A 13,192-nucleotide genomic window follows, 5' to 3' on the forward strand; every position below is an offset into this window, starting at 1 on the left:
GCCCGACTGCGCGTGCGCCCACGCCTGGCGCTTAAAGGGGCAACAGCGCTGCTGGTGGGCCCCGGGGCCGTCCCTGCCCTCGACTTCCCCACGGCGGACTGACCGTGAGGCGCATGAGAGGAAGGAGAGAGACGCAGGGCCGGCCCTGCACTCTTCGGGGGTATTGGAGGGGGAGCGGTCAAAGGACAGCTGCAGGTGAGGTTTATGATTTCCACGCACCACCCAAAGCTGGGACCCAGCGAGGAAGGGCCAACAGGTGAGAAAGAAATGAAAAACCCGTGTGATGGAATCGTAACTCACGGCAGTGGCTACTCTGGCTTTGATGACACGGAAGGGACATTCGAGCTAAGGTGCGTAGGACAAGAAAGATCCAACCGTGCGAAGAGAGGGTCCATTGGCTGCAGACCACGGAGAGCGGAAGTGGGCAGGAGCCACCTGCCGGGCACACACCTGAGAGGAGGCCACAGCAAGCAGCCCTGCCACCTCTGCTCAGCTTCAGCAGGCTGCCACCTCCAACACCTGCATCTGGGCAGACCCTTCACCTCTTTTCTGGGCCTCAGCGGGGAAACACGGAGTTGGAATAGACCCCATCTAAGCTCTGTCCCACAAAGTGAACCGTGAACCCATAAATTCCCATATTGTGGAGCTGCTGTGCACAGTAGTCTCCATAACAGACAACTGGAGACGTCTCAGATGACACAAAGACCCAGCATCGTGGATTCTCAAGGTTTCTGTTCCTAGAGGATGATGGAGTTTTGGCAAGGGGGCAGACTAGTAACAATTTCTCTGGGTCCTACGAGGCAAAGAGAACTATTTTTGAATAATAGGAATAGGAATACTATAACAAGGACCATTATGATACGAACTTCCTAACTGCACAGGAGGAAGGAGAAGAACGCCGCCTCTAGGAGGAGAACGCTGCTGGGTGGGTCATGTGCTGGCTGACAAGAGGATGTGGCTGCAGACCCCACAGTCCTGCAGGAGCCAGGGTGTGTGTGCACCCACATGTGTGTCCCACACAGAGAGTGCAGAGCAAGGGTGTGTCTGCTTTGTTTGTCCTAGTGAAGCAGACCAACCTAAGCTTCTGTGGCTTGTGGGACACCACGTAGGAGGCCGAGCCCCTGAGGGCTGAAGTTGGACCCAGTCTCAGAGCAGGGAAGTTGTGCTCGCCAGCATCATGCTTTAGATGTTGACCAGGCCCATGGCCCCTGCACAGGCTGCCCTCCATGTGAGAACAATCTGAGATACCTTTGCTGGACATCAGTGAGGGTCATCCCGCATCCCAAAAGTGACCTTGTGGCTCTCTGTCCAGGTCCTCAACGCTGCCTCCCCTCGCCAGCCCCAGTCACCCTGGGACCTGTCCTCTTCTGCCACCTGCCTACCATGTCCCTTTTGTGAACTGCCTGCACAGCCTACCCGGTCACTTCTGTGAAATTCTACCCTACTCCTCCTTTCACTTCAGCCCAACCTCACCTGTGGTTTTCCAAATGAGCTTTTAACAGCAGAACCCTTTCTTTGGACACAGTCTTAGAAGCCACCCCATCTATACAGCAGCTATAGCCCTGCTGCTGTGGAGGAGAGGACTTGCCACCAATCTCATGACCTTGACACTCACTCTCAGAGTCCTTTCTACTGCATACCTTTGGTCATCTGTGACAGTTTCAAATTACAGAGATCCTAGAGCCATCCTTGACCCTCTCCCCACTGTCTACACCCTCCATATACTTCACCTTGTCCTGTCCCTGTACCCCTCACCTCTTACCAGGATAATGTCTTCACTGACCTCCTACATACCCTCTCACTACGCTCCCTCCCTGGGCTCTGCCAAGTGGTTTTCCTAAAGCACGGTCTGATCACATCGGTCCTCTAGACCTTCCCTTAAGACCCATGTGCTTGGCTCTCCGAGGTTATCCCCCACCCACCTCCCTGTCAGCTCCACCATCTCTATACCTATCAGTATTAATCTTTGTAGAGTGTCACAGTAAGCACTTTACATGGGTTATTTCCATGACGTAGATCCTAAAATGATCTCTGAGGATGAGAAAGGCAGTCTCTGACATTGGGAGCTGGCCTGGCGCTCACACCAACACCATGGTTCTCCTGTTGGATATGGGCAGTCTTGCAGAGGCACTGCATTGTGATACAGTGAGAGACAAAACGTCATAATCGTGGGGCGCCTGGGTGGCTGTGTTGTTAAGCGTCTGCCTTCGGCTCAGGGCATGATCCCAGAGTTCTGGGATTGAGCCCCACATCAGGCTCCTCTGCTGGGAGCCTGCTTCTTCCTCTCCCACTCCCCCTGCTTGTGTTCCCTCTCTTGCTGGCAGTCTCTCTCTCTGTCAAATAAATAAAATCTTAAAAAAAAAAAAGTCATAATCGTGCCCAAGCACAGACCAAAACAAGGTCCCTGAGTCATCCACAGAATCTCAGACACTCTGTCTCCTAGCCAATAGCAGCAACCCCTGCTCCTTCACTGTTACAGGTGAGCCTCTCTCCCCTGCCCTCCTAACAGACATCACGTATTGAGATGACCCTGCTTCCTAACAGCAAGCAGTCCCCTCAGTGTTTCCCCATCTGTCAAATGGAGGTACCAGCACCCTGCCAGAGGCTGCCAGATGCGGACGAGCTTGTACTTCTTGTTCCGTGGTGGGATGCACACCGTGGATGGCTGGAGGTGTCTCTAGCAGGTGTTGGGAAGGATTACTGAAGGGTGAGGGCTTGGGTTGGGTGTGTGTGGGCTGCTTGTGGTTGGCATATCTGGAGGAGGAGTCCCCAGGCACAGGGAAGGTCATGTAGAGGCCTGAGGTCAGGGTGTACCTGGGCACTTGTGGCTGGAGCCGCATGCAGTGGCTGTGTTGCTATCTTCAAAGTGCAATATGAAGACTTCCTTTCAATTAAAGTAGCCCTTTAAAAATGTTTTTATTGTAGTAATATGTAGATAACATAAAATTTACCATTTTAACTATTTTTAAGACATAGAATTTACCATTTTAGCCATTTTTAAGTGTACAGTTCAATGGCATTAAGTACATTTCTCATTGTTGTGCAACCATCACCACTATTCATCTCCAGCATTTTTTTCCTCATCTCTAACTGAAATGTGCCAAGAAACTCTGAAACTCTGACCAAAATGGACTGGACTTGCTCTCATGCCTGAGACAGCCAAGAAATGGAGTAATATGTGAAGCAACAGTTCTCAGAACCTGGGCATTGTGCAACAAAGCTCAGTGACTTCTGAGAGACGAGAAACCAACGGGCTGAGCCCTTACAGCTGCCTCATCTCACCACTGCGAGTGTCTTCAGGCTGCAGGGCGGGAAGGGCATCCCACGCAGAGCCTGGAGGACTCCCTGAGTTGAGAAGATAAAACTGAGAGTGTAGGGAAACCAAGTGTCTAGAGGTCCCAGGGCAGAGTACAGGTGGGGAGAAAGTTACAGAGAGGACTTGGGAACCTGCAGCAGCTCGCCCTCAAGCGTTCAGCAGAGAACTAATCAGCACACGTGTGTGCAGAAACAACCCAAGGCTAGGGAAAGAACTGTCCAAAAGGGCTAGAGGTCACACTGCCCATGGTAGCACGAGGCAGAGAGTGGCGTCGGTTGCCAGCAGCCACACCAGGAAAATCTCTTGGTTCATGAACAGTGGGAAGAGCACGCACGAGGGTCTTGCCTCAAAAGTGAGTCATAGGTCCCCCCAGACTGGTCACTGCTCAGACCCCACCTAACTCATCAGAGAAAGATCTGAAAGATCAAAATGTTTCCTGGCCACCGTGTCCCAGAGCAAAGGTCAAGAATATCTATACAGAACACCGGACACTCAACAAGGTAAAATTCACAATGTCTGGCATCCAATCTAAAATTGTCAGAAATATAAAGTAAGGAGGTGTAACAAGGAGTCAAGTGCAGACACAGAGGTTACATAAAGAGACCCAAATATAACTTCCAGAAATAAAATTACAATTCTGAGTTGGAAATACAGTGGATGGTATGAGCAGCAGATTGGATGTTGCTGAAGGGTTGGAGACACAGCCGTAGTAACTATCCCAAATAAAATGTGAAGAGAGAAGAGAATAAACTAACAGCATCAATGGCACCTGTGGGGCAACCTCGTGTGGCCTGACACGCATGTAATGACCTTCCCAGAAAGAAGGGACACAAGCTGGGACAGAAGGAAATAATGGAGAAAATGCTGGAATCTTTCCCAATTTGATAAAAACTCTAACCCTCAATGAGCCCAAGCACAGGAACGTGAAGAAAAGTACCACGGCACAATAGAATCAAATTGCTAAAAACCAATGATGAAGAGAAAAAGTTTGAAACCCCCAGAGAACAAAGAGATGTTACAAAGGATCCAGAGGAGGACGCGGGTTACAAGACCACACTGACCACGAGGCGTCGCCCCTGCGCCGCTGTTGCGTTGAGAGGCTCCAAACCGTCCACCAAAAAGGGAAGAAACAGTTCTTCCTCCTCATAACCCTTTTGCAGCCCGGATGTGGTACTAACCAGTTCGCAGACGTGCCTCGCACTTCCCTGCTCTGCAGGTGAGCGCAGTTTGCCGTGATCTGGAAGCATTGGCGAACGCCAGTGTGTTTGTATTACAAAATGATTGAGAAGGGAGTCCAAAAAATAATTTCTTGTCTTAAAACAAACCACTTGAATAAAAAGTTAGTAATGCATGGGCACAGGGAAGAGGTCTGTGATGGCTGATTTTATGTGTCCGCTTGGCTAAGCTATGGTACCCAGGTGTTGGTCAAACACCGGTCTAGATGTTACTCCGGGGGTGGTTTTTAGATGTGCTTAACGTTTAAATCAGCAAGCATTGAGTGAAGCAAATTAACCCTCTATAATGTGCGGGGGTCTTATCCAAGCACTTGAGGCCCTAACATACCCCAGGGAAGGAGGAATTCTGCCTCCGACAGCCTTGGACACCAGACTGCAACATCAGTTCTCCCGGGGTCTCCAGCCTGCCCCATGCTCTGCAGATTTCAGATTTAGCCACCACAACTGAGTGAGCCAATTCCACAAAATAAATCCCCTCCCCAGCCCACTTCCTGTTTGTGTGTCTGAGTTTTCTCCATATATGACACAAAGAAGTAGTGTCAGACCAGGGTTCAGAGGCCTGCCCACAGGGTCAGTGTCCCTGGGATGGAAGCACCCTGAGGAGCTGACACCCACATTTCTTTTTTTAGAAATAGAGAGAGGGGAGGGGCAGAGGGAGAGGGAGAGAGAGAATCTTAAGCAGGCTTGACTCAGGGCTCAGTCTCACCACCCTGAGATCACGACCTGAGCCGAAACCAAGAGTCGGACGCTTACCCAACTGAGCCACCCCCACGTTTCTAAAGTTGTGAGTCCTAGGGTTCAAGGGTCCCCTCCCCCTTTGCCAGCCCCTCAGACTCTCCTCCCTAGCTTATAACTTACAAGAGGAAAGGCTTGAGGGGAGAGCATGAGTGGGCAGCAGCCTTGGAGAAGGGAGGCCAGTCTGGGAAGACCAGACTCTGGAACTTTTGGAATGCAGCTGTTGGTGGGCCAGACCAGTTGCTAGCAGAGCTGGGAACAGATGTACTCACTCCTCAGGCACCTAGACTCGGGGGTGCAAACAGGAGGGCCCTGGCTGGTGCCTACAAACCCAGACCTTACCTGGCAGCTGTGGTCACATGTAAGGTGGCTTGGCAACCCCCCAGAGGCAGACCTTGGAGCTGGGAGTGGTGGCTGACATAAATGGGGAGATGCAGGGAAGGGGAGGTGAGTTCAAGGGTTCCTCAGAGTATTGGGGGTTAGTGCCTGACCTGGGGCCTGGGCCCACACTTTCCACCGTCTCTCCCTCCCTCCTTCAGTAGCATGTGTTGTGGACCCCTCTACAGAGAAGGGAACCAAAGCACAGAAGCTAGAAATGACCTGCCCAAGGTCCCCAGCTGTGAGACGGCCCCTGACTCAGACGGAAAGAGCTGTGTCTGAAACCAGGAGCCCCCACAAAGGGGAATTGCCCAGTACCCCAACTCTCGTCCATGCAGCCACCCCTTGCAGACACATTTCCTGCCCCCCGCCCAACCCTACAGAGCACACATCCCATACTTGGCTGATTCCTCCACGTGGTTTCGTAGGCTCTGTACGTGGCTGGTGAGGGAGGTGGCTAGAGACTCTCTCAGGGAACATCTGTCTGGAGCTGCCCAAACGTGCTGGGCCTTTCCCTTGGGCCGCACCAGCTCTGACCCTCACCCTTAGCCAGAACAGCACAGCGGCTCTGTGTGACCCTCCATGGAAAGGGTGTGAGTGCTTGAACAATGTCTGAAGGTCACCAGTCCTGACTGAGGGCCTCAACGAGCAGGGCAGCTGCATTAGCCCGTCCGCCCATACCACTGGCCCCTCGGGCATCATGATACTGTTGGAAGTTGCCCCAGGACACCCCCACATGGTTGGGGGGGGGAGTGGTTAGTGTCTGGGGCAGGGTTCTATAGGCATGGAGTGGGCCTTGAGGCCTGAAGCGGACCAGCATCATCACAGGCCCCTCTCACGGATGCCTCTGAGGCAGCTTCCCAGGGACTCTGAGCTGGTGGAGAGTGGGGGCATTCGACTGTTTCAGAATGACCCGGTCTCCACTGCGGCGAACGCACATGCCCTACTTCTTCAGATGCCCCCTCTTTCAGTACTGATAAGGAAACTGCAGCACAGAGAGTCAACTTCCCAGGGCCTAGTCAGTGCCAACGGTAGTCTCCAGCCTATGGCCATTATGAATGTCATATTCATAGGACTCTTGGGGACTATGAGTCAGGAAGTTTCCCCACTGCTCAAGATTGTGGGAAGGCTGTGCATCAGGAAAAAGACCCCCCTCCCCCACACATGCACACATGATTTCTCAAACAATGTCAAAGGGTTCCAAACCCCAGAAAGGCTTCCCCAGCACTGCAAGAAGGAAATGTCCCTTGGGGTCTCTCCCAGAGTTCTAAACCCCAGAAAGCCCCTCCCCAGATTCAGCACTACAGGAAGGAAATGTGCTTGAGGGTCTCTCCCAGTGATCCCAGACCTGCTTTCAGGCCCCACCTCAGACGTGAGCTTGGCAGAAATCACACGGAGGGACAGCACCTGGGATGGGGCCAGGCAGCTAGCTATCATACCCTCTGGGAACAGCATGAGCGTACAAGTGCGGTGGTGACTAGGGAATGATCAGGAATGTCCTGGAGGCCGCGATCCCAGTACAAGGACCACGTCTTAGCCCTTTCTGTTACTGACTAAAAATGTGTGCAGGGGGAGAAACTGCCTTTAGGAGCCTAGAATAGGGATCCTGGACAAGCCTAACTGTCCTGTGGGAAACCCCTGGCCAGCTCTAGTGACAGAGAATCAGCCGGGCAGCCCAGACCAGCTGATGGGGGCAAGGAGAGGCCAGTGCAGGGACGTGGTCCACCCTGCTCAGCCCTGCAGGCAGGAGGAGCCGGAGGGTCGCTGGAGAACCTGCCCTCGCCTAGATGAACCTTCAGTCTGTGTCTGGTCCCGGCCACCTTAGGGAAGGGTCAGAGCCCCCCAGAAGGCAGTGGGGTCTGCCAGGCCAGCTGTCCCAAGACTGGGAGACCTGTCTGTCCACACTGAGCCTGGACAGATTCTTCCTGGTGCCTCCTGCCTTCTCCTCTGGCTCCTCCGTGCCCACTGGGTCTGACCTCTCCATGGGGCTCAGCTGGGCTGGCACCCGTTCCTCTTCCTGAGGAGGACAAGCCCCAGGGCCAGAGGCCTGGTGTCAATCCTGGCTGCATAGCCAATCCCTGTGTGACCCCGAGCAGCCTCCTGGGCCTCAGTCTCCTGGTCCGTATGATGGGGACAGTCCTGCACCACAGTGTTGAGAGGTGGGCTTGTCATCGCTTCTCTCCTGTACTTGCTCGGGGCTGAGCCAGGTAGGGTTTGGTGTGGGGTGACTCAGCTGTGACTGACCGAGCCCTTCCAGATTTGGTGCCTGATAGGCTCTTGGGTTATCAACCTCTGCTTGCGTCTCAAGCAGCGGCTGGGGGGGATGGTGTGGGACTTACAAGCACTTCTGCTTGGTCTTCACAGTACAGCAGGTGGGCCTGGGTGGATTCCTTATCGTCTTAACATAAACAGCACCAGGTTTCTCCTTTGCTGTTTTGACAACTTCTACAGAGAGAACCACGACAGAATTAAATACAAGGAAAACATTTTTGACAGTGTGTGAAAGACACGGGCAGAAATGTGTCCAATTTGGCAGAAGGCACCCTAGGAGCAGCGATGGGTGGGTCTAATGAGGGGATGTTTGCTGGCAGGGTGCTGGGGAGGAAGCTGTACTTTCCTCCTCTACATCCACTCCCAGGATCCCATGTGGGAAGCAGGGTGGCTCTGTGGGCTTCCCTGCCCCTCCCCCTAGACCCCTCATCCTGGAAGTGGCGGACTGGGGATGGCGCCACAGGGCTGAGACTGTACCAGCTCCTCCAATTCTGTGGGGCTCCCGGTGTGCCCCTAAGACCTATACTGGCTCAAGAAGCTGCTGCAGGGAGTGGCCAGCCCTCAAGAGCCAGAACCAGCCCAAGCAGACACCTCAGTTACTGGGAGGGGCTCCCTTGGAGCTCAGCAGTCACGGTGTCCACACTGTCCCCTATGGTGGACAGGGCATGGCTGGTGCCATAATACATGCATCCCTGCACAGCTAGACATGTAATCCAAAGAACCGCCTGTTTTTCCTCAAATCACACACTGCCCTCGTTAGGCCAGCACCCACGGGTGGCCCTGTCTGGGCAGCACACACGACCTAGTTGGTGTTCCGTGGTGACATCAGCATCCATGTGCTGGCTCCTCTATGTAGCTTGCATGTGGCCATGATCTCTTCAGCTGGATGACGGCTGGTATCTTGCTGGGCCCAGGGACGGTCAGGCTGGGAGCAGCCAGTGGGCTAATGTGGTCGCCTGGGTATATGTCCTGTGGCCTGTGGGATGTCCAAGTGGAGTCCCAGAAAGTGCTAGAACCGGGAAAAGCAGGCTTAGGAAACAGTGTGGGAGTTCTCTGCAGGTGGCAGACATGAGCTGTAGGGATGTCGATTCAGGGAAGGAGGGAGGCCAGGATATGGACTGGGGCATCCCCTGAGGGGCATCCACAGGGACAGGGCAGGGTGGGGCAGAAACCAGGAAGGGGCCATAGGCAGATGAGAAGAGGGCCCAGTGGAGGAGGGGAGGAGGGAGCCGTAGAAGTTTCCAGAAGGGAAGAGACCAGGCTTCAGAAGCCTGCACATGTAGACACTAAGAGGCCCGAGAGAGGCAAAGACAGTGGGAAGCAGGGGTGGGGAGGTGGGTCTGGGGTGCAATGAAGGCTCATGGGCAGCTTTCCTAACGGTCAGCTGCCCCCACAAACACACCAGATGCCCCCTGACTCGGACAGGGTTTGGAAATGAGGTCAGAATGTCTAAGAATTTTCCTTTGTCAGGTCAGATGGTAGCTCCAGTTTGGCCTTTGGGGCCAGATTCCCAGGGAGGTCAAAAGCGGTGGACAGATCACATCAAATATCCAAACCGAAGTCAGGTCAGAAACCCCAAACCTAAGTCTCACCCTGGGAGAGCTGGAGTTACAGCCAACACTAACGCGTGGAAATAGTGGGCTGCCACTGCAGAGCCAAAAAGCCAAACAGAAGAGCTTAAGCAACAAGGAAAAGAAGAAGTGGAGGGGGCGGGGAGGATGAAGAAGAGGAGGAGGAGAGGAGGAGTGCATTGCCCCACATAACTGGGAAGTGCAAGGGTGGATGACCTTCAGGTATGGCTGGATCCAGGAGCTCTGAAAGGATCAGCGTCCTCTCATCCTCCCTCCACTTCCACCATAATCTCTCCATTTCTCAGCTCTGCCTCCCTCCAGAATGTCCAAACTGTCTCCTTATGGCCAGAAGAGATAGACTGTGGCAACCCCCATTCCACCCTGCAACCCCACCCCCCCACGACCCTACCTGGTTGGACAACCCCAACAGGAAGACTTCTCTCTGAGCCCAAGAGAAAGTGGTGCGTTGCACGTGCTCAGTCACGTGGGAGGGGGCAGGGCACCGTGACTTAGATCTCCTAGAACCACACCTTGGGGGAAAGTTGCTGGTTCCAAATGTGGTATCAAGAAGAGACCCAGATGGAAGAGTCCCCAAGAAGGTGACAGAGGCCGGCGTCACAGCACACACCGCTCCCGTGCACAGTCAGAGTGGACTTTTATTAGGAAATCACCCTGCAAACACACCGAGAAGTGCTGTGCTGTGGGTTCCACGCGTTTCCTGAGGAAGGGGATCACAGTATCGGAGCTGTCAGAGGGACAGGGAGCCTGGGAGAGGGGACTGCTCAGTGCTGCCTGTGGCCAGCAGTCCTTCACAGCAGCGCGACTCAGCCATCAAGAACCAGCACACAGACGCAACACGAGGATCACACCAGAGCACACACGGCTGCGCTACACTTAAATAAATAATAACTACAGAATTCTGTTGGCCGTTGTCTGTGCCTGAAACAAAAGGAACCAAAGGGGTAAAGAAAACCAAAAGTCTTTCTTTCCATTGGACCCAGGGAAAAATATCCCCAAATTATCAAAATTCCTCAGTTACAAAATACTTTTTTAGAAATTCCATTATTAAAAGAATAAATAACAAAATATATAAAAAATAAGTTGGTTGCATCAAAATTATAAGAAGACTTCTATATAAAGAAGTTACAGCAAGATTTTTTTTGTGGCCTATCTCATAGTCCAATAGTTAATTTTGCTTTGATTTCATTGATTTCCCTCTCATGGTGTCCTGGTGTGGGGTCTGGTTGAAATAGTACAAAATTAATAAATAAAAATGTTAAATAAATAGCAAATGTTAACATAAGAGGTTGTGAATATACTTACATCTTGACAAAATTAAATAATTTACAGAATAATTAAACTAACTACTTTTTTATTTCTTCCAGGAAGTGCAATTTCTCTACGTTTAAATACTAACTTGGAATTGTAGTCACAATCGATTTGGACTCTATTTACATGTTAGGAACATTGTGTTTAACACTTTCTATTAAAATTTTTTTCGCATCTTGAGTGGATCTAAAAAGAAATGAATCTTGGTGGTCTCCGAATTAGGAATTTATCCCCTGACTTTGCTGACGCCGTCCCCACCTCAGTCGAGCTCGGCCGTGACCCGGGCAATGCGGCAGTGACAGGTCACCGGCACGGGTGGACACACAGAGAACCAGAGACCCTGGCCCTGACCCAGACCTGGATCTGTCGGCTGCAGCCCCAAGAGGGGGCGTGACCCCGAGCTGTACACGTCTGTGCAGGCAGGGGGTGCCAGCCACCCCTAGATATGTGAGGTGCTTTCATGTGGAACGTCCAGGGGCATCCCAGGTTACAGTCCTCAAGGGGACCATGGGCTGTAGGTCTATTTCTAACCCTCTGGAACAGTGCTTTATTCCATCCTTAAGACAAAAATGAATTAAATGAAAACAGAAAACACACTTGCCACATTGACCTCACTGAGCAGACACGCACCCTGGGGCGCGTGCTCCAGGCTGACACTGTCACACGCACCATCCGCCCCGTGCCCACGGCTACCCTCCCAGCCTCGACAGACAAAGGAATACTGTGGTTGCAAACTCCAAAACTTCCCTGAGAACCTTGTCCATGAGCTTCCACTGGAGACTTTGAGCTGCTCTTCAGATTTCTTTCAAAAAACAAAAATAAATCACTTTGTAGTATGCCGTGCCTTGCCCTGCACTCGTGTGGGGAGGTCAAGGCCTCCAGCCTGGCAAGCGTAATAAGAAGGACACGGATTTCCAGGCACCCCTTTGGATAAGCCTGCCTGAGGCTGCCCTGGGCTGCCAACTAGTCACTGTGAGTTGGGAATCTCCACTGCGGGGGCAGGGCGAGGGAGGTAAACGATGGAGCCAAGTCGGGGTGCCCCAGGTGTCCCGATTGGCAGGGTGGCTTCTGGACGATGAGGTCTAGACCTGGATGCCCCTCACAGCCCGTTTGATGCTCTCCAGGAGGTCCTTGTTCTCGGGGTTCTGGTAGCACTCCTGGTTGGAATACATGTCAGTGAGGGTGCTCACGTAGGCATCGAAATTCTGCTCACATATTGGCTCCTGGAGAACAGAACAGGGTTAGCGAGCCCCACCCATGCAATGGGCCCCATGATTTTCAGAAGCCACAGAAATCCATGGATGAACATAGAACGCCCCCTGAGACAAGCCCACACCTATCAGGGGCACCGCTGGCACCCTTGGGCTGAAACAATCATGAGTATTCTGCTGTGGATTCCTCAACCCTTCCGGAGCGCTAGAGCTGCCACGGCCAGCAGCCTGCTGGGCAGAGCGCCTGGATCGGGGCCCTTCTGGCAGGACCCCAGACACAGAGGGGTGCCCTGCCCTCCTCACCTTCCCCAGAGTCCTGGGGGTCAGCTACCAGCTGAGCTGAGTGCCCACAGGGCCACATCCTGCTTACCATGTGCGGAAGGCGGATGTTGGCGAGACTTTGGATAAGGGCCTGGCTCAGGCCCGACAGCTCCAGAAACAGGGCTTCATTCTGCTCCTCGATGAGCTTGTTCTCCTCTTCGATGTTCTTTAGGCTCTTCTCCATGGAGGAGATCTGCACCAGACCAAGATGGGAAATGCCTCCTGCCATGGGTGTCCCATGGACCACATCCCTCATGTCCTCCTGGGACACAGCCAGCATGCTAACTGTGCCACATTTCATGTCTCTCTGGGAGAGGGTGAAGAGGCAGGGACCCTGGTCCCTGGACGGAGGAGGGGATGCACTGACTGAGCTAGGGACTATGTGGGGCCATAGCCTTCTGTGCCACATCTGTCCTGTAGGGCTACGGAGGAACACGGACTCCAAAGCACCCTGATCTCAAGTCCCAGCCCAGCACCAGCTATGCAGTTAAGTTCACCATGTTTCTTCTTCTTTTTCTGTAATGGGATTACTGCATCCACTTTGTGGGGTGTCTGACCACTTTCGGGTCTTCCCCCCACCAGAGAGACTGACAAAATGCCTTAATAACCCCGTGGAAGGCAAGCAGAACGGGCAACTACTCCCTCTGCAACTCCTGGCTGAGTGGAGCCAGTCATTGACTCCTCCAGCACACCCTCACAGTGACAGTGACAACAGGGCTGGCGGTCATGAGCAGTCCTGCCTGCTCTGATCAGCTCAGGTGAGCAGACAGGTGAGGCTCAGGGTCAGCACAACCCTATGCAGAGGTTCACAGCCAGAGTGGGGAA

The 13,192-nt window shown here is 53.1% G+C and overlaps 1 protein-coding gene across 3 annotated transcripts in view; it reads right to left on the reverse strand.

Annotated features, from left to right (window-relative positions):
* Positions 1 to 11,749: 11,749 nt before the first annotated feature.
* Positions 11,750 to 13,192, reverse strand: part of MYT1 (myelin transcription factor 1) — a 37,537-nt gene continuing 36,094 nt past the window's right edge. For all 3 annotated transcript variants that reach the window (XM_087853901.1, XM_045795448.2, XM_087853902.1), the window contains 2 exons: positions 12,417 to 12,560; positions 11,750 to 12,058 (listed from right to left, as the gene is read on the reverse strand). In XM_087853901.1, coding sequence (XP_087710027.1) covers positions 11,918 to 12,058; positions 12,417 to 12,560 — 285 coding nt within the window. In that variant the 3' untranslated portion in view covers positions 11,750 to 11,917. The remainder of the gene's footprint in view (positions 12,059 to 12,416; positions 12,561 to 13,192) is intronic.

The sequence above is a fragment of the Ursus americanus genome, chromosome 22 (genome assembly GCF_024610735.1).
Source record: "Ursus americanus isolate L20-20 chromosome 22, mUrsAme1.1.p, whole genome shotgun sequence".
NCBI classification, from domain to species: domain Eukaryota; kingdom Metazoa; phylum Chordata; class Mammalia; order Carnivora; family Ursidae; genus Ursus; species Ursus americanus.